This window comes from Ranitomeya imitator, chromosome 2, assembly GCF_032444005.1.
Source record: "Ranitomeya imitator isolate aRanImi1 chromosome 2, aRanImi1.pri, whole genome shotgun sequence".
Lineage (NCBI taxonomy): Eukaryota > Metazoa > Chordata > Amphibia > Anura > Dendrobatidae > Ranitomeya > Ranitomeya imitator.
In genome coordinates, this window is record NC_091283.1 from 157,556,634 (window position 1) to 157,576,415 (window position 19,782).

The window sequence follows — 19,782 nt, forward strand, 5'->3', positions numbered from 1 at the left end:
GGGACCCAAGCTCACAACCCTCAGAGGGGGACCCCAGTCATCTCTTAATATACGAGTTACTTACACAGGGGGCTTCACCAGTCACAGCTGCCCCAGAGGGCACAGACGTGGGGGGAATGTGCCATAGCAATATGAGCACGGGTGGGCTACCACAAACCGGCCCCCTCTCGGCAATGTCAACTTATATTATGTGCAGTATATGCTCTCCGAAACACAAAACCACAAACTGGTCATTATATACCATCTGTATCGTATACTGGTCATTATATACCATCTGTATTATATATTGGTCATTATATACCATCTGTATTATATACTGGTCATTATATACCATCTGTATTATATATCGGTCATTATTTACCATCTGTATTATATACTGGTCATTATATACCATCTGTATTATATACCGATCATTATATACCATCTGTATTATATACTGGTCATTATATACCATCTGTATTATATACCATCTGTATTACATACCGGTCATTATATACCATCTGTACTAAATACTGGTCATTATATACCATCTGTATCGTATAATGGTCATTATATACCATCTGTATTATATACCGATCATTATATACCATCTGTATTATATACTGGTCATTATATACCTTCTGTATTATATACCGGTCATTATATACCATCCGTATTATATACTGGTCATTATATACCATCTGTATTATATACCATCTGTATTACATACCGGTCATTATATACCATCTGTACTAAATACTGGTCATTATATACCATCTGTATTATATACTGGTCATTATATACCATCTGTATTATATACTGGTCATTATATACCATCTGTATTATATACCGGTCATTATATACCATCTGTATTATATACTGGTCATTATATACCATCTGTATTATATACTGGTCATTATATACCATCTGTACTATATACTGGTCATTATATACCATCTGTATTATATACCGGTCATTATATACCATCCGTACTATATACTGGTCATTATATACCATCTGTATTATATACCGGTCATTATATACCATCTGTATTATATAATGGTCATTATATACCATCTGTATTATATACTGGTCATTATATACCTTCTGTATTATATACCGGTCATTATATACCATTTGTATTATATACCAATCATTATATACCATCTGTACTATATGCCGGTCATTATATACCATCTGTATTATATACCGGTCATTATATACCATCTGTACTATATACCGGTCATTATATACCATTTGTATTATATACCGGTCATTATATACCATCTGTATTATATACTGGTCATTATATACCTTCTGTATTATATACCGGTCATTATATACCATCTGTACTATATACTGGTCATTATATACCATCTGTATTGTATAATGGTCATTATATACCATCTGTATTATATACCGGTCATTATATACCATCTGTACTATATACCGGTCATTATATACCATCTGTACTATATACTGGTCATTATATACCATCTGTATTGTTTAATGGTCATTATATACTGTACCATTTGTATACTGGTAAGATAAGTATAGATTTTTCTGTGCATACGTACCATAGTGTGTTTTCCTGAGGCTGGGGGGCCCAAAACTATAATTCTTGGCACTGTGGAGGTAGAAATAAAAGCTATTGAGATGTCAATATCTACACAGGCGTGATGTCAGTCATGTGGCTCATCTTCATGACTTCATAACACATTTTACTCCAAGTGTTAGGAAATTAAATGGCAGTCTTGGGTGGCAGAGGAGCAGGGGTTTCCAGCGATTAGTAGAGGTCCCAGACACTAGACAGCCAGCTATCTATTACATAGGTGATGAATGTATGTTTGGAAAACCCCTTTATGAAGATGCAACGAGATAAAAGCCATAGAGATAATAGTCACAAGTTGCTACAATGTAGAAACAGCAACAAGACAAAGTGTTATCCTTACTTAGCTGCTCTCTGTAGTTTTTGAGGGTGAATATGAATAAAATTCTGCATATCCTGTAAATTTATGCAGGTAAAATTTGTTCACCCCTTGTCAAAATTACTGTTATTGTGAACAGATAAGCAAGTTGAAGTGATCCCTAAAGGGCTAAGGTTAAAGATGACACATTTATTACTTTGTATTTTAGGCAAATATATATATATATACAGCTCTGGTAAAAATTAAGAGACCACTGCAAAATGTTCAGTTTGTCTGATTTTTCTCTTAATAGGTATATTTTTGAGTAAAATGTAAATTTTTCTTTTAGTCTATAAACTTCTGACAACAGGTCTCCGAAGTTCCAAGCAATAAATTTTTTTTTTTTTTTTTTTTTTAAACAGCGCTTTCAGACATCAAATAATGCAAAGAAAACAAGTTTATAATCATTTAGTATCATTTACTACTAAAGTTTTAACTCAGGAAGAGTTCAGAAATCAATATTTTGTGGAATAACCATGATTTTTAATCACAGCTTCCATGCGTCTTGGCATGCTTCCCACCAGTCTTTCACACTGCTTCTGGCACAATAATTTAAAGGGAACCTGTCACCCCCAAAATCGATGGTGAGGTAAGCTCACCGTCATCAGGGGCTTATCTACAGCATTCTGTAATGCTGTAGATAAGCCCCCGATGTATCCTGAAAGATGAGAAAAAGAGGTTAGATCATACTCACCCAGGGGCGGTCCTGCTCCGATGGGTGTCTCAGGTCCGGGGCCTCCCATCTTCATTCCATGATCTCCTCTTCTTGTCTTCCTGCCGCGGCTCTGGCGCAGGCGTACTTTGTCCTGTTGAGGGCAGAGCAAAGTACTGCAGTGCGCAGGCACCGGAAAGGTCAGAGAGGCCCAGCGCCTGCGCACTGCAGTACTTTGCTCTGCCCTCAACAGGGCAGACAAAGTACGCCTGCGCCGGAGCTGCGGGGTGAAGACCAGAAGAGGACGTCATGGAATGAAGATAGGAGGCACCGGACCTGAGACACCCATTTGACCGGACCGCGGCGGGACCGCCCCTGGGTGAGTATAATCTAACCTCTCTTTCTCCTCTTTCAGGTTACTTCGGGGGCTTATCTACAGCATTACAGAATGCTGTAGATAAGCCCTTGATGACGGTGAGCTTACCTCACCATCGATTTTGGAGGTGACAGGTTCCCTTTAACCACTTCTTCTTTGTTTGCTTGTGACTATCCATCATCCTCTTGATTACATTCCAGAGGTTTTCAATGGGGTTCAGGTCTGGAGATTGGGCTGCCCATGACAGGGATTTGATGTGGTGGTCTCTTAATTTTTGCCAGAGCTGTATATTCTGATCTTTCACATTTTAAAAAATATAGAAAGGAAAGTGGGACAATGCAAAAGTTTGGGCACCCATTGATATTTGTGTGCTCAGATAATTTTGACCAAGGTTTCAGATCTTAATTAGCCTGATAGGGCTATGGCTTGTTCACTATCATCTTTAGGAAAGCACAGGTGATGCAAATTTCCCAGCTTTAGAAAAACCCAGCCTCCTCTAACCTGATGCCAAAAAAAACAGAAGTTGTCACGATCCATTTTTGGATTCGTGGCAGCTCTGATTCTGATATGATTTAAATGAAGCTTTTTTCCTTTTAGGACCAGCGGGGGTTAATATCAGCTTCCCTCACTGGCAATCTGTTGTAACTGCAGCGTGGCTAGGTCAGCTGATGTGGTGGTGACTACTCCCACCATCCTTTAAATGGTCACCTGATGTATCAGCTGACTGTCGGTGATAGAGCAATCTACAGTGACCAAGCCTGGAGTAAAAAGCTTGCTGGCTGCTGTGGTTTATCAGCTGGTTTCGTGAATTCATAATTCTGGTGCCTTTATTCTGCTGTGCGGTGCTTTGCAGCAGAGGAAGTTCTAAAGCTAAGTTGTGTTATTACCCCGTCTGTCTCTTGTTTGTCACTATCCCCTGTGTTGTACTATCTGCAGTGGTGAGGCTAGCGCCCCTTGCGAGCCAGTGCGCCTTCCAGGGCAGTGTGAGGTGACAGCGAGGGACAAGGTTCCTAATGGCGGTGGGGGGAAGGACCCACTTGGGGCGTTAGGGGAGAGCATGGTCAGGCTCAGGTTTGAGCAGGAGGTGACCAATCCTCCTTTCCCTATTGGTAGGACCTTCCTCACCCCTTTACCATCCCGTTGTGTGTCGAGCCCTCCGCTGACCAACCACAGCTCCACTCTCGTGGGGTCGCTCTACATTGTGACAGCAGTCATGGGTTCTTCTAAGCAGCTACTTAGCACTTTGAAAATAAAAATGGTGGGGGACCACAAAGCAGGAGAAGGATATAAGAAGATAACAAAGCGTTTTCAAGTTGCCCCTTCCTTAGGTCTAAATGTAATTAAGAGATTGACGTTACCAGCAACAGTGGAGATCAACATAAGGTCTGAAAAACCAAGCAAAATTTCAGAGAGTGCTTGACTGCAAAAGACCTTCAAAAAGATTTAGCAGACTCTGGAGTTTACGTACATTGTTCCACTGTTCAGAGACACCAGCACAAATATCACCTTCATGGAAGAGTCATCAAAAGAAAACCTCTCCTGTGTCCTCACCATAAAATTTAGCATCAGAAGTATGCAAAAGAACATCTAAACAAGCCTGATGAATTTTGGAAACAAGTCCTGTGGACCGATGAGGTTAAAATAGAACACTTTGGCCACAGTGATCAAAGGTATGTGTGGAGAAAGAAGGGCACAGACTTTTAGGAAAAGAATATTTCGCCAACCGTTAAGCATGGGGGCGGATCAATCAGGCTTTGAGGTTGTGTTGATGCCAATGGCACGGGGAACATTTCATGGGTAGAGGGAAGAATTGATTCAATGAAATTTCATCAAATTCTTGATAAAAACATAACACAATCTGTAAAAAAGCTGAAGTTGAAAAGAGGATGGCTTCTACAAATGGATAATGATCCTAAACACAAGTCATAGTCCACAACAGATGACCTCAAAAGGCGCAAGCTGAAGGTTTTAAAATGGCTCTCACAGTCCCCTGATATTAATGTCTTTGAAAATCTGTGGCTAGACCTCAAAATAGCAACACACGCAAAACGATCCCAGAATCTCACAGAACTGGAAGAATTTTCCATGTAAGAATACATGAAAATCCCTCAAACAAGATGTCATGAAGATGTTGGGAGTTTGGACACTAACAAGTTCCCTAGAACTAGGGGCGCCCTGGTCTATTCCTGTCCCTGGATTACTCCTGAAGGTGGAGACGCCAGGTCCTCATGCCTTGCAATGCTCCTTTACCTACATTGATCTGTCCCCTCACCCACCCAGGGTAGTGGGAAGCTGAAGTGTATAGGAACACACTAACCAGACAAACAAGGGAAGACAAACAGGAATAAATGAAAATACCAACTATACAAAATACACACCAAACCACAGAGTGGTACACAGGGGAGTTAACGGAAGGAGAAACCAAATAGGAGAGGATGCGGATATGCGCATTGACAAAATTCCAAGCAACAATCTCCTGAACAATCTCCAAACACTAACTGCAACCACGAACTACACCTCCGACTCCAGAACTAAGCAGTAAGAACACTAGCGATCCGTAAGTGCCAGAAGCGAGCATATATAGCAGAGGGGAGTGGCCAAACAGCTGAGAAAATCCATGTAGGAAAACTCCAGGAGCTTCAACTGAACAGATTAGCCCTTGCACTGCTAGGAAAATAAAAACCTGCAGTGTTAATACGATGGTGAAGTACTTCTAACAAGTGCAGGAGTGCGTGTAACAAGACACCGTGGTCTTCTGGCTCCTCTCTGTCATGGTATCCCCGAAACGCAAGAATTGAATGACTCTTGTCAGGCTACAAAAATTGTTTACAAGCTGTGATACTTGCAAAATGGGGTGCTACTAGGTACTAACCATGCAGGGTGCCCAGACTTTTGCATTGGCCCATTTTCCTTTTTGTAATTTTTCAAATGTAAAAGATGACTTTTTTTGCCTAAAATAAAAAGGAAAAGTGTCATCTTTTACTTTAGGATTTTTAGAAATCATTTCATCTTCAACTTGCTTAACTGTTCATAATAACAGTAATTTTGACCTGGGGTGCCCAAACTGCTATATACCACTGTATTTCATTTTTTTTTTTGCTGCTTTTATTACTCTTTTTTGTTTTTTTATGTTTTTATTTTTTTGCTTGATTATTATTATGCTTGTTTTTTTGTCATTTTTTTTTAATGTTTTGATGTCTGCATGACTATTTAAGGAAGGGGTGTTTTTTATGTTTGTTTTTATTATTATAATCTTTTTGTTGCTGTTTTATATTTGCTTGTTTTTATTCTTTTGTATATTTTTTAGTTGCTCTTTCATGTTCTTGATTATTTTTCACTATTTTTGCATTTGTTTTTCAAGTTTTCTTTCTTAACTGTATGTTCATTCATGTTTGCGTAATTGTTTTCATTATTATTGTGCTTGCTTTACATGTTTTTTAGCATTTCTATTTTTTGGTGTTTTTAAGGTGTTTTACTGTTTGTATTACTTTTTCTTTTTTGCTTTCTTTATGTTATTCTTGGTTGTTATTGTTTGGGGTTTTCTTTTGCAGTTTTTATTATGTTGGCTGTTTTGTGTTTTAAAAATTTTCTTGGCTGTTTATATATTTTTATGTATTTTAGGCCTTTTTGTTTATATTATTTTTATTTTATTGATTGTTTTTATCATTTTGGGAATGTTTTGGATGTTTGTTTATAATTTTCTTTATATTTTAGTCAGTTACAAATAATTATCAGGCTCCAAAACATTCATTATCGTTTCCCAATTATTGTGAAAACATGAAAAGCGGAATATTCTACAGAGTTTTTCAAACTCCCAAAATACTTTTACTAAATCAGGACATAAAAGGGGAATTTCGGGTTTATCAAATCTTGATCGTGCCACTTGCATGTGATTGGTTGGCGATGTTTTTATTTTTATTGCTTTTTCTTCTCTTGTTGGCGATGTTTTTATTTTTATTTCTTTTTCTTCTCTTCTTTAATAAACTCTTGGTTTCTTAACCCCCGACTTGGCGCACCTAGAAATTCCGACTGTGCGCGCTGGAATAATTCATTACCGTAGCCATGAAAGAGTGCTCTGTTGCCAAGATTAATCAACTTCTGCAGAGCACATCAAAGCGAATCGTGAAACCTTTCCATCCACGGATCCTTTTGAGGTTTTAACGAGGAAAGTGATTTAATATTCAGCAGAAACTCCTGGAGGTATTGGATCTTTTATGCGCAGCGTTTTTTTGGACAAACGTTTGATAAAAAAAAGGGAACACTCTATTATATGCTCGAAATCGCGCTCTAATATTGCCCCGGGCTACTGTAAATGTTCGGTTTGTACTAAATCTGCGCTATATCTATAGATATTTTATCTCTCCTTATTGGACGGAGCTGAATGAGGCCGTGGAGGCATCTAAGGAATCCCCGTCATTGCGCCATCACTGAGCTGATGAGCGGGTCTATGAATGGCGCAGTGATGTCTCATCTGACAGGTCACCACATAACCTGTAGCTAAGTCACACCAAAATTGCTGAGCCGCCATATTAGATGTTGCGCACCTACCATGTGTGGTACTGCCTGATGTGTAAGAGTAGCTAAGCACATTATGTGTGCTACTGCCTGCTGAGCTGATGTATCCAAGCGTAACATGTGTGATACTGTTTACTGAGCCGGTGTATCTAAGCCTATAACATGTCATAATGGCTGCTTAGACAATGTAGCGAAGTCTATCACAAGTGGTACAATCTGCTGAGCGAGTGTATGTAAGCCTATCATGTGGAACCCAGTCTGCTGAGCCGTGTATCTAATCCTATCCTGTGTGATACCATCTGCTGAGCCATGTATCTTATCCTATCCTGTGTGAAACCATCTACTGAGCCATGTATCTAATCCTATCCTGTGTGATACTGTCTGCTGAGCTGTGTATCTAATCCTATCCTGTGTGAAACCATCTGCTGAGCCGTGTATCTAATCCTATCCTGTGTGATACTGTCTGCTGAGCTGTGTATCTAATCCTATCCTGTGTGATACTGACTGCTGAGCCATGTATCTAATCCTATCCTGTGATACTGTCTGCTGAGCTGTGTATCTAATCCTATCCTGTGTGATACTGTCTGCTGAGCCGTGTATCTAATTCTATCCTGTGTGATACTGTCTGATCAGCCATGTATCTAATCCTATCCTCTGTGATACTGTCTGCTGAGCTGTGTATCTAATCCTAACCTGTGTGATACTGTCTGCTGAGCTGAGCTGTGTATCTAATCCTATCCTGTGTGATACTGCCTGCTGAGCCGTGTATCTAATCCTAACCTGTGTGATACTGTCTGCTGAGCTGAGCCGTGTATCTAATTCTATCCTGTGTGATACTGCCTGCTGAGCCGTGTATCTAATCCTATCCTGTGTGATACTGTCTGCTGAGCTGTGTATCTAATCCTATCCTGTGTGATACCGTCTGCTGAGCTGTGTATCTAATTCTATCCTGTGTGATACTGTCTGCTGAGCTGTGTATCTAATCCTATCCTTGATACTGTCTAGTGAGTGTTGTATCTAATCCTATCATGTAAATAGAAATTGGGAAAAAAACATGGACTTATTCTGCGCTGCTGAATAACTGAAGATCCGGGTATATTAAATAAAATGTGGTTTTATTCAACGTGTTTCAAAGTGCTGAGACTTCTTCATCAGCAATTACTATAAATGACCAAATGGTATTTCCTGATGAAGAAGTCTCAGCACTTTGAAACACGTTGAATAAAACCACATTTTATTTAATATACCCGGATCTTCAGTTATTCAGCAGCGCAGAATAAGTCCATGTTTTTTTCCCAATTTCTATTTATCTGGTGGCCGTTACTGGACCTGTGGATCTGCTTCAGCGAATATTTCCTATAAGCTCAATTTATAGCGCCATCTGGTGAGTACAATTTGATTGTATTAAACCAACTGTATCTTGGATAAGACCCTATTTGCACCATTTTCTCCAGCAGCACCTACTTAATCCTATCCTGTGTGATACTCTCTGCTGAGCTGCTGTATCTAATCCTATCATGTTTGATACTGTCAGTTGAGTTGTGCATCTAATCCTGTCATGTGTGATACTGTCCAGTGAGCTGTGTATCTAATCCTATAATGTGTGATACTGTCTCCTGAGCCGTGTATCTAATCCTATAATGTGTGATACTGTCTCCTGAGCCGTGTATCTAATCCTATAATGTGTGATACTGTGTCCTGAGCCGTGTATCTAATCCTATAATGTGTGATACTGTCTCCTGAGCCATGTATCTAATTCTATCCTGCGTGATACTGTCTGCTGAGCCGTGTATCTAATCCTATAATGTGTGATACTGTCTCCTGAGCTTTGTATCTAATCCTATAATGTGTGATACTGTCTGCTGAGCTGTGTATCTAATCCTATAATGTGTGATACTGTCTCCTGAGCCATGTATCTAATTCTATCCTGCGTGATACTGTCTCCTGAGCCGTGTATCTAATCCTATAATGTGTGATACTGTCTCCTGAGCTTTGTATCTAATCCTATAATGTGTGATACTGTCTGCTGAGCTGTGTATCTAATCCTATAATGTGTGATACTGTCTGCTGAGCTGTGTATCTAATCCTACTGTGTGATACTGTCTGCTGAGCCGTGTATCTAATCCTATCCTGTGTGATACTGTCTGTTGAGCCGTGTATCTAATCCTATAATGTGTGATACTGCCTGCTGAGCGGTGTATCTAATCCTATAATGTGTGATACTGTCTGCTAAGCCGTGTATCTAATCCTATGTGTGATACTGTCTGCTGAGCCGTGCATCTAATCCTATCCTGTGTGAGTCAGCTGAGCTGTGTATCTAATCCTATCCTGTGTGATACTGTCTGCTGAGCCGTGCATCTAATCCTATCCTGTGTGACAGTCTGCTGAGCCGTGTATCTAATTCTATCCTGTGTGATACTGTCTGCTGAGCTGTGTATCTAATCCTATCCTGTGTGATACTGTCTGCTGAGCCGTGTATCTAATCCTATCCTGTGTGATACTGTCTGCTGAGCTGTGTATCTAATCCTATTGTGTGATACTGTATGGCATATATTGGGTGACTGGCTCCATTTAGATACGATCGGCTCATGCAGCGGGATCTTTCTGACGTGGAATGTGGAGGATAACATTATGAGAAGATGTGAAGCCGAGGACTACAGCCCCCACCATGTGATGTATTGTCGGTGGGGGTTTCGGTCATTTACACTCACATGATCCATTTTTTAAGACTTTTGAGGATTCTTTCCTGTCGATCATGTTATTATTTATACTTTATTTCTTTAAATTTTTGTTCTTTTTTGTCCTAATTTTTCAGAAAATAACGGTGGATCCTCCCGGGGGACTCTGAGTAATAAATATGCAAATATTCCAAGTGGCATATCAAATCCAGCGCTGGCGGAGAAACATCACATTGTTTAGAGCTAATTAGACCTAATATTTCTTGCATGTTCTGTTTTATTTATTTATTAATTTGCATGCGCTCGCTAGAGAGGGCGCTCAGCCGAAGGTGCGCTCAGAGGGAATTGTGCTGCTTGTGTATGCGCAGGCAAAAAACTCTGCAAATAGTGGAAGGGGAATGTTTACAGAGCTTTGACCAGAGGTCTCCAACTTGTGGCCCTTCTGTTGCTGCAAAACTACAACTGCCAGCATGCACTGACTACCAAAAGTAAGTCTGCACCTGTTGATGACAAATAGGCATGCTGGGAGTTGTAGTTTTGCCTCAGCTGGAGAGTTACAAGTCGGAGATCAGTGATACAGATAATAAATATTAGCAATATATGGATCTGTTATATGTCTGCAACTTCTCCATAGAGTCTGAGTTCACTCTGCCCTTCCTCTTCTCTTCCTCCTACAAGATCGTCTTCAGTTTGTCCTTCTTCATTCCCATTCATCTTCACTCTGACATTCCTCCTTCTACAAGTCTTTTCTTTTGCCGTCCTCCTTCAAATTTTTCTTCCCTTTCTCCTTCCAGTCAGCCTTTACGCTGCCCCTCCTCCTTTCTGTCTGTCTTTACTCTGCCCCTCCTCCTTCCAAGATGTCTTTACTCTGCCCCTCCTCTTTCCCATCCATCTTTACTCTGCCCCTCCTCCTTTCCATCCGTTTTTACTCTGCCCCTCCTCCTTTCCGTCTGTCTATACTCTGCCCCTCCTCCTTTCCGTCTGTCTTTACTCTGCCCCTCCTCCTTTCTGTCTGTCTTTACTCTGCCCCTCCTCCTTCCCAGATGTCTTTACTCTGCCCCTCCTCCTTCCTGTCAGTCTTTACTCTGCCCCTCCTCCTTTCCATCTGTCTTTACTCTGCCCCTCCTCCTTCCCGTCAGTCTTTACTCTGCCCCTCCTCCTTTCCATCTGTGTTTACTCTGCCCCTCCTCCTTCCCGTCAGTCTTTACTGTGCCCCTCCTCCTTCCCGTCAGTCTTTACTCTGCCCCTCCTCCTCTCTGTCTGTCTTTACTCTGCCCCTCCTCCTTTCTGTCTGTCTTTACTGTGCCTTTACTCCTTCCTGTCAGTCTTTATTCTGCTCCATCTCCTTCCCAAATGTCTTTACTCTGCCCCTCCTCTTTCCCATCCATCTTTACTCTGCCCCTCCTTTTTCATATCTATCTTTACTCTGCTCCTCTTCATTCAAGTCTGTCTTTACTCTGCCCCTCTGTCTTTACTAGGCTCCTCCTCTTTCTCATATGTCTTTACTAGGCTCCGCCTCTTCCCATATGTCTTTACTAGGCTCCTCCTCTTTCCCATATATCTTTACTCTGCCCCTTCTCCTTTCCTTATTTTTTTATTCTGCCCCTCCTCCTTCCCGTCTGTCTTTACTCTCCCCCTCCTCCTTACCGTCCATCTTTACTTTGCCCCTCCTCCTTCACATCTATTGTTGCTCTGCTCCTCCTTGTTCACATCCATCTTTACTCTGCTCCTCTGTCTTTACTAGGCTCCTTCTTCTTCCCATGTATTTACTCTGCTCCTCCTCTTTCCTGATTGTCTTTACTCTGGCCTTACTCCGTCCCATCTGTCTTTACTCTTCCCCTCTTCATTCCTGTCCATATTTACTCCGTCCTTCCTCCTTCTCTTTTGCCTTGTTCTGTTTTTTCTTCTTCCCATCGTTTCGCACTTTGCCCTTCATCCTTCCCATTTTACTGGCTCTGCTCTTCCTCCTTCCTATTTTTCAGCGTTCTACCCATTCCTCCTTCCCATCATTCTGCGCTCTGCACTTCATCCTTCCCATCATTCTGCGCTCTGCACTTCATCCTTCCCATCATTCTGCTCTCTGCACTTCATCCTTCCCATCATTCTGCGCTCTGCACTTCATCCTTCCCATCATTCTGCGCTCTGCACTTCATCCTTCCCATCGTTTCGCACTTTGCCCTTCTTCATTCCCATTCCTCTCACTCTGCCCTTCCTCCTTCCCATCATTCCACGCTCTGCCCTTCCTCCTTCCTATTTTTCAGCACTCTGCCCTTTTACATTCCCATTTCTCTCACTCTGCCCTTCCTCCTTCCCATCATTCCACGCTCTGCCCTTCCTCTTTTGCATGTTTCCATGTTCTGTCCTTCCTCTTTCCCATGTTTCCACACTCTGCCCTTCTTCATTCCCATTTTCCTCACTCTTCCCTTCTCCTTCCCATATTTCCACGCTCTGTCCTTCCTCCTTCCCAACTTTCCGCAATCCTCCTTCCCATCTAATGAGTTAGAATTGACTAATAATTTACTCTTTCTGAATATTTGGAGATGCAGGGGAGATACAGCCTGTGTCTCCCCTGCACATGAATATTGATGTTTTTTACCATACCGGAGTCTTATTTCACAGTGAACATAGTGCGGGGGCCTTTAAACTTTTAGCGAGCCTCCATCTAAAGGCAACTTTTAGAAGTCTGCTATAGAAAAGCAAATTCTACCTTCTCCTAATAATCTGGTGCCGGATCACTATTTGTTGTGTGTAATAATCCGATGGGAGTAGGAATACATAAAGCTCTATTCCTGTGCTCAGTCCATGGGTACAATCCTGCTCTGCCTGGATCTGATGCGCTGTCTGTAGCTGAATATAATGCGCTCGCTCTCACCTGCTAAGCCTTCATCTGAGCTGCTGCAGAGTTTACTATTCATTATGTGTAATCCTGCAAGCAACTAACCCAAGGATTGCAGCAGCCGAGGAGACGGGGGCCCAGGCAGGGAGAGGGGCCTGGTTCACTTCTGACAAAAAGCCATCATTACCCGACTTATAACAGCAGCGAGAAGCGTACGGGGAGCACACAGCATTAAAGATTGATATCTCCAAACATCTGCTCCCCCCGCTCAGAGACGTTTTCTGCAGCAATCTGCTGGAATACGCGGAAGCATCTGGGGGACCCCAATAGTCAGTCAGAACACTTTGTATTTTAATCCCGTCTTTTGACTTCGTCCACACAGCAGTGAAGCGGCTCCAGATCATGCGGTGTGTGTTTTCTTTAATCCACATCACTTTATCCTACATATTATATACAAGAAAAAAAGATGACACGTAATGTAATTCCTTATTCTCATCCTTATTTCTCTCTGCTTTTTTCTTTTACCATCCGTCTGCTTTACGCTCTTCCTCTTTCAGGCCTGTCTTTGCTCTGCCCTTCATCCTCCTTGCTCTATCCAACGTACCTTCAGTCCTTCTTAATGGCCTTCTTCTTTCTTTCTATTTCACTCTGCTCTTCCAACTTTTCATCTGACATCACTCTCCTCTTCCTTCATCCTGTCCTACTTCTCTCTCCTTCACCTTCACTCTAACTTTCCTCTATCCTATCTGTCTCTGCTCAGCAATCTTCTAATTTGTAAGACTTTACTCTGTGCTTCCTTCTTCACGCAGGTCTTTACACTGTGCCTCCTTCTTCACGCAGGTCTTTACTCTGTGCTTCCTTCTTCCCGCAGATGTTTACTCTGTGCTTCCTTCTTCACGCAGCTCTTTACTCTGTGCTCCCTTCTTCACGCAGATGTTTACTCTGTGCTTCCTTCTTCACGCAGCTCTTTACTCTGTGCTTCCTTCTTCACGCAGATGTTTACTCTGTGCTTACTTCTTCACGCAGATGTTTACTCTGTGCTTCCTTCTTCACGCAGGTCTTTACTCTGTGCTTCCTTCTTCACGCAGGTCTTTACTCTGTGCTTCCTTCTTCACGCAGGTCTTTACTCTGTGCTCCCTTCTTCACGCAGATGTTTACTCTGTGCTTACTTCTTCACGCAGATGTTTACTCTGTGCTTCCTTCTTCACGCAGATGTTTACTCTGTGCTTCCTTCTTCACGCAGCTCTTTACTCTGTGCTTCCTTCTTCACGCAGGTCTTTACTCTGTGCTCCCTTCTTCATGCAGGTCTTTACTCTGTGCTTCCTTCTTCATGCAGGTCTTTACTCTGTGCTTCCTTCTTCACGCAGGTCTTTACTCTGTGCTTCCTTCTTCACGCAGGTCTTTACTCTGTGCTTCCTTCTTCATGCAGGTCTTTAATCTGTGCTTCCTTCTTCATGCAGGTCTTTACTATATGCTTCCTTCTTCCTGCAGGTCTTTACTCTGTGCTTCCTTCTTCACGCAGCTCTTTACTCTGTGCTTCCTTCTTCACGCAGCTCTTTACTCTGTGCTTCCTTCTTCACGCAGATGTATACTCTGTGCTTCCTTCTTCACGCAGGTCTTTACTCTGTGCTCCCTTCTTCACACAGATGTTTACTCTGTGCTTACTTCTTCACGCAGATGTTTACTCTATGCTTCCTTCTTCACGCAGCTCTTTACTCTGTGCTTCCTTCTTCACGCAGATGTTTACTCTGTGCTTCCTTCTTCCTGCAGGTCTTTACTCTGTGCTTCCTTCTTCACGCAGATGTTTACTCTGTGCTTCCTTCTTCACGCAGCTCTTTACTCTGTGCTTCCGTCTTCACACAGGTCTTTACTCTGTGCTCCCTTCTTCATGCAGGTCTTTACTCTGTGCTTCCTTCTTCATGCAGGTCTTTACTATGTGCTTCCTTCTTCACGCAGGTCTTTACTATGTGCTTCCTTCTTCACACAGGTTTTTACTCTGTGCTTCCTTATTCACACAAGTCTTTGCTCTGTGCTTCCTTCTTCCAGCAGCTCTTTACTCTGTGCTTCCTTCTTCCCACTAGTCTTTACACCGTGCTTCCTTCTTCCCACTAGTCTTTACTCTGTGCTTCATTATTCCAACAGGTCTTTACTCTGTGCTTCATTATTCCAACAGGTCTTTACGCTGTGCTTCCTTCTTCCCACTAGTCTTTACTCTGTGCTTCATTATTCCAACAGGTCTTTACTCTGTGCTTCCTTCTTCCCACTAGTCTTTACTTTGTGCTTCATTATTCCAACAGGTCTTTACTCTGTGCTTCCTTCTAGTCTTTACTCTGTGCTTCCTTATTCCAACAGGTATTTACTCTGTGCTTCCTTCATCCCTCTAGTTTTTACTCTGTGCTTCCTTCTCCCCATTTCCTCTCTTTCTACTCCCCATCTCTTTTAATTCTTTGTCTTTTTTCAATGTGTGACTTCTCCCTTCCTCCGTCCCCTCTGCCTTTATGTTGCCATTCCTCAGTCCTATGCATCTAGAGTTTAGCCTTTCCTTTTCTTCACACAGAGAACTGCTGTTCTTCGTTGCATTTTTGGACCAGTAAGTCACCATTTAGCACATCTCTTTATATACCACATTCAAAGAGAAGAATTATACCCACATTTCGTTTGAGCTTCAGGTTTTCTCCAGGCTGGGCCGATTTAGGAAGTCTTTATTCCAGAGAAGTGGCAATGTCTCTGTGGTGATTATTTACCAGGTGGAGATGATTTTGCTACATATATAAATAACATTTACTGCTTGTCTTATTGACAAAGGCTCCGGAGGGGATGATGAAAAGAGAAATCAGTCTGATTTCTATCCGCGCTTCAACAAAACCTCTAAATATCAGAGCATGCTTTCCTTCAGTCAGGAGTTTTTGTATCAAGAGAGAAATCGATAAGTTTGAAGAAGGTGCAGATAATGTCAGCAGCTGCTGGAAAATCTCCCAAAAAAATCCTGCATAACATCACGGAGTAAACCCAGGAAAGATCCAAGCAAAGGAGTGTATATCAGAAAATAAATAAACAATTATTTATTAATAAATCACATACTGTACAGATTAAAACAAGATGCCTCGTGTCAACAAAAGGGATGCAGCAAGACATATTATATCAGGAAAACAAGTACATAGATAAATCACTATCACAATACAGCAACTGTGTAGTTTCATGGAGTTTGATCCTGTGGTGATTCAATCAAATCTCTATTTGCCTAAACATAGTAAAATACATGTTAGGTTATACCGTCGCGCATTTCACCTATCTTCTTCCACACACCCCCAGAAGAACATAGGCGAAACGCGCGTCGGGGTGGGTGACACAGTTGATATTCTGCCTCTTATCAGGTGAATAAATGCACTAGCATTAATTGTAATATGGTATTAACCTAACATGTATTTTACTGCCAGTATCTGATTATTTATGGCACTGTGTTAGCTCATGCTGTTTGGTTATATATGGAAGTTCCTGACTGCCTGAGATATAGGTATTATCCTTCATTTATATACACTGAAGCACTTCCTTGTAGTTTGTTTAATTGTTTGCAACCCTGTACTTATATTAATATCTATATAACAGAGAGCACGTGGCCCTGTATTTCTTTCTATGTTAAGGCAAATAGTGATTTGATTCAATCATCACAGGGTCAAACTCCATGAAACTATACAGTGGCTGCATTGTGATATTGATTAATCCATGTACTTGTTTTCATGATATAATATGTCTTGTTGCATCCCTTTTGTTGACACGAGGCATCTTGCTTTCATCTGTATGTGATTTATTATTAAAGAATTGCTTATTTATTTTCTGATATACAGTACACTCATTGACCTTGGATCTTCCCTGGGTTTTGTTCTATGATGTAATACGGAGTGTTTCCTTGAGTTAAAAAGGTTTTTGGACTAAAATGTATGCTTATGATATCATGGACTGTAAGAGCACCTCATATGCAACACCCCCACTATATAGTGGTAATGAATGTATGATTACTGGGACCCTCACTGATCACTAGATTCCATGTCCCCCCCCCCATATATTTTCACTGCATTACAGGAATGAGGTGTTCGGAAGGAGGGGAGGTCACGCATTCACTGTGACAAGTCATTCATTTCTACGGGGTTGGCAGAAGGACCTGAGTGCTACTTTAGATTAGCCCCATAGATGTTGAAAAGAGCAGCAGGGATTTGTGCCATTAAGCCCGGAGCCAGCACCCAAAGAGCCCGGGCCCACTGAAGCCCAGGGACGCACTCAGCCTTGTGTGCACAGCATGTATACAACCTGCTCCACGCAGCGGCACACAATTAGTACCCTAGTCTAACTTTGATGGAAGCTTTTTTTTTTAGTTTAAATAATTTTTATTAGGGGAAAATAATTTATACAAACATAGGGAGGGTAGGAAGGGGAGACCAACATAAAATAAGTAAAAGATATAGTACGATATGCATAGCATTAATATTAACATTTTGAATAGAATAAAATAATTAAAAGTCTCCTAACAGGGAAGATTAGGAATGAAGGAGGGATAAAGGGAAAAGGTAAGAACAGGAAAAGGAAAAAAATAGGAAAAGTATGTAATGGAGACAAGAAAGGGGAACTGGAAGAGGAAAAATGGAAAGGATGAAGAAAGAGGAAAAGAAATAGAATGAAAAACGTACAGGGGGATTGCCTATATAAGCAAACGATAAAGAAGGGTAAAGAGGGGTTAAACCATAGAAAATATTGAGAAAGAGGATAAGGGTATGGTGGAATGGCAGCATTTTAATCCCTTAGGTCAGTGTTCCCCAACTCCGGTCCTCAAGAGCCACCAACAGGTCATGTTTTGAGGATTTCCTTAGTATTACACAGGTCATTGAATGCTTGCCTGTCCAGGTGATGCAATTATCACCTGTGCAATACTAAGGAAATCCTGAAAACATGACCTGTTGGTGGCTCTTGAGGACTGGACTTGGGGAACACTGCCTTAGGTACTGCTGATTGTGACAGCAGTATTTATGAGGTTGCAAATGGGGTGAGTCAGGACAGGAAGGAACCAGTTAAAGGCTCCTGTGTCCCGTTCACACAGTCTGCGATTGGGCTTCATAGGAGATCGATAATATTACTGTGTTACAATATATCAGCGTATTGTACAACTAATTGCAGGATCTGCACAGCACAGGTGACGGCTGCATTGTACAGTCGGCACCCAAGTACCGTATGTCTGCTGAGATTTGAGCTATCTCTGATCTCAGAAGTTTAAATCCCTAGATGCTGCTGTTCATTGCGATGGCAGCATGTAAGAGGTCGGAAACAAGGTGCGGATAGCCTCGCTTTGACAGCCAGGGTCCGAATAAGGGTCACTGTGCCTTCCATGTCTCTACACGGCTTCATAGATGAGTAATTTTACCCTAGACAGCAGTATTACAATGTTGCAGGTTCAAGTCACAGGGAAACTGATAAAAAAAATATGAAAACCCAAGGAAAAAATAATATATACATATATATCAATCACTTTAATTTCCCAAGAACGTAATTAAAGAAATTATCCACTACTTTTAGATTGATGACCTATCCTTAGGACACTCGGCACCCCCTCTGATCAACTGTAATCGGTGGCAGCGCCGGACAGCAATACTCACTTATCGAGCTGCTGTCGACTTGTAGAGGCCGGGGATTGATACTGCACATCTGCCTCTTATTCAGATCAATCTTGCGTTGGCCTCTACAAGTAGACACAGCAGCTCGGTAAGTGGGCACTGCTGGCCGGCGGCCACCGTGGATACCGATGACAGCTGATCGGTGGTGGTGCTGGACCCCAGACGTTCAGACATTGATCACCTATCCTAGAGAGAGGTCATCAATGTAAAAGTAGTGGATAAACTCTTTAAAATGTAAATAAAAGAAATCAGCATATTCGGTTCCTCCGCGTGTGTTGTCCGAACTAATACATTATCACAATATTTATCTTGTATCTTGTCCAGTGAACGCCAAAACGGAAAATAATCTGAATGTGAAAATTGCTGTTTTTTTGGTCATTTCATCTCACAAAATAATGGACTTGAAAGAGATCGGAAACTCGTACGGACCCCACAATGGTCGTGCCACAGCTCATGCTGCAAAAGACCTGATACTGCACTGGCAGCCAGGAAAATGAAAAGGTATGAAAGGTGAAAAGCTAAAATGATAGGGGGCCTGGGGCCAGCCAAGCACGAGCCCCCGACCCCCGGCCTTACCGCCATCATTATCCTTCCGCAGATGGTGGATCATGTACTGGATGGGGTCGGCCGGTCGATCCATCAGGAGATTCTGCACCATTTTCTGATAAAGGTAAAAAGAACACAATAAGATGTACGAGGCTGAAGTTGGATTCTTATTCGTCAGTTTCTTATTTCGGAACTAAAGTTGGTTTCTTATTCGGCAATTTTTTCTTTTCTCTTTTTTTATAGGTTTAACAACAAAAATAAGCATCGCAATAATATACAATGCAGCGAGGTGCCCTGATGTGAATACACTTAAACAGCTACAAAAATCATAAAACTGGCACAAAAATGGGCATCAAAGTCGGCACTGAAGGGCATTAATGAAAGGGTTAAATTACTTTGGGCCACTGATCTCACACTATGAATACATAGTGATGGCCTGCATCAAACCCAGGTCTCTCCAGGCTGGCCCAAATAGGTTCTGGGGAACAGAACTGGCATCAAAGTGGGCAAACAGACAATTTTCACAGTGTTGAATAAGTAGCTGATGTTTTTAATTGGTTAAATGATTTTGCG

General features: G+C 41.7%; 1 protein-coding gene across 1 annotated transcript in view; it reads right to left on the reverse strand.

Moving 5' to 3' along the window:
* AK8 (adenylate kinase 8) overlaps nt 1–19,782 on the reverse strand; it is a 93,220-nt gene that overhangs the window by 72,389 nt on the left and 1,049 nt on the right. Inside the window, exons 2-3 of the mRNA XM_069747587.1 lie at nt 19,240–19,324; nt 1,557–1,606 (exon numbers count right to left, since the gene is read on the reverse strand). Coding sequence (XP_069603688.1) covers nt 1,557–1,606; nt 19,240–19,324 — 135 coding nt within the window. The remainder of the gene's footprint in view (nt 1–1,556; nt 1,607–19,239; nt 19,325–19,782) is intronic.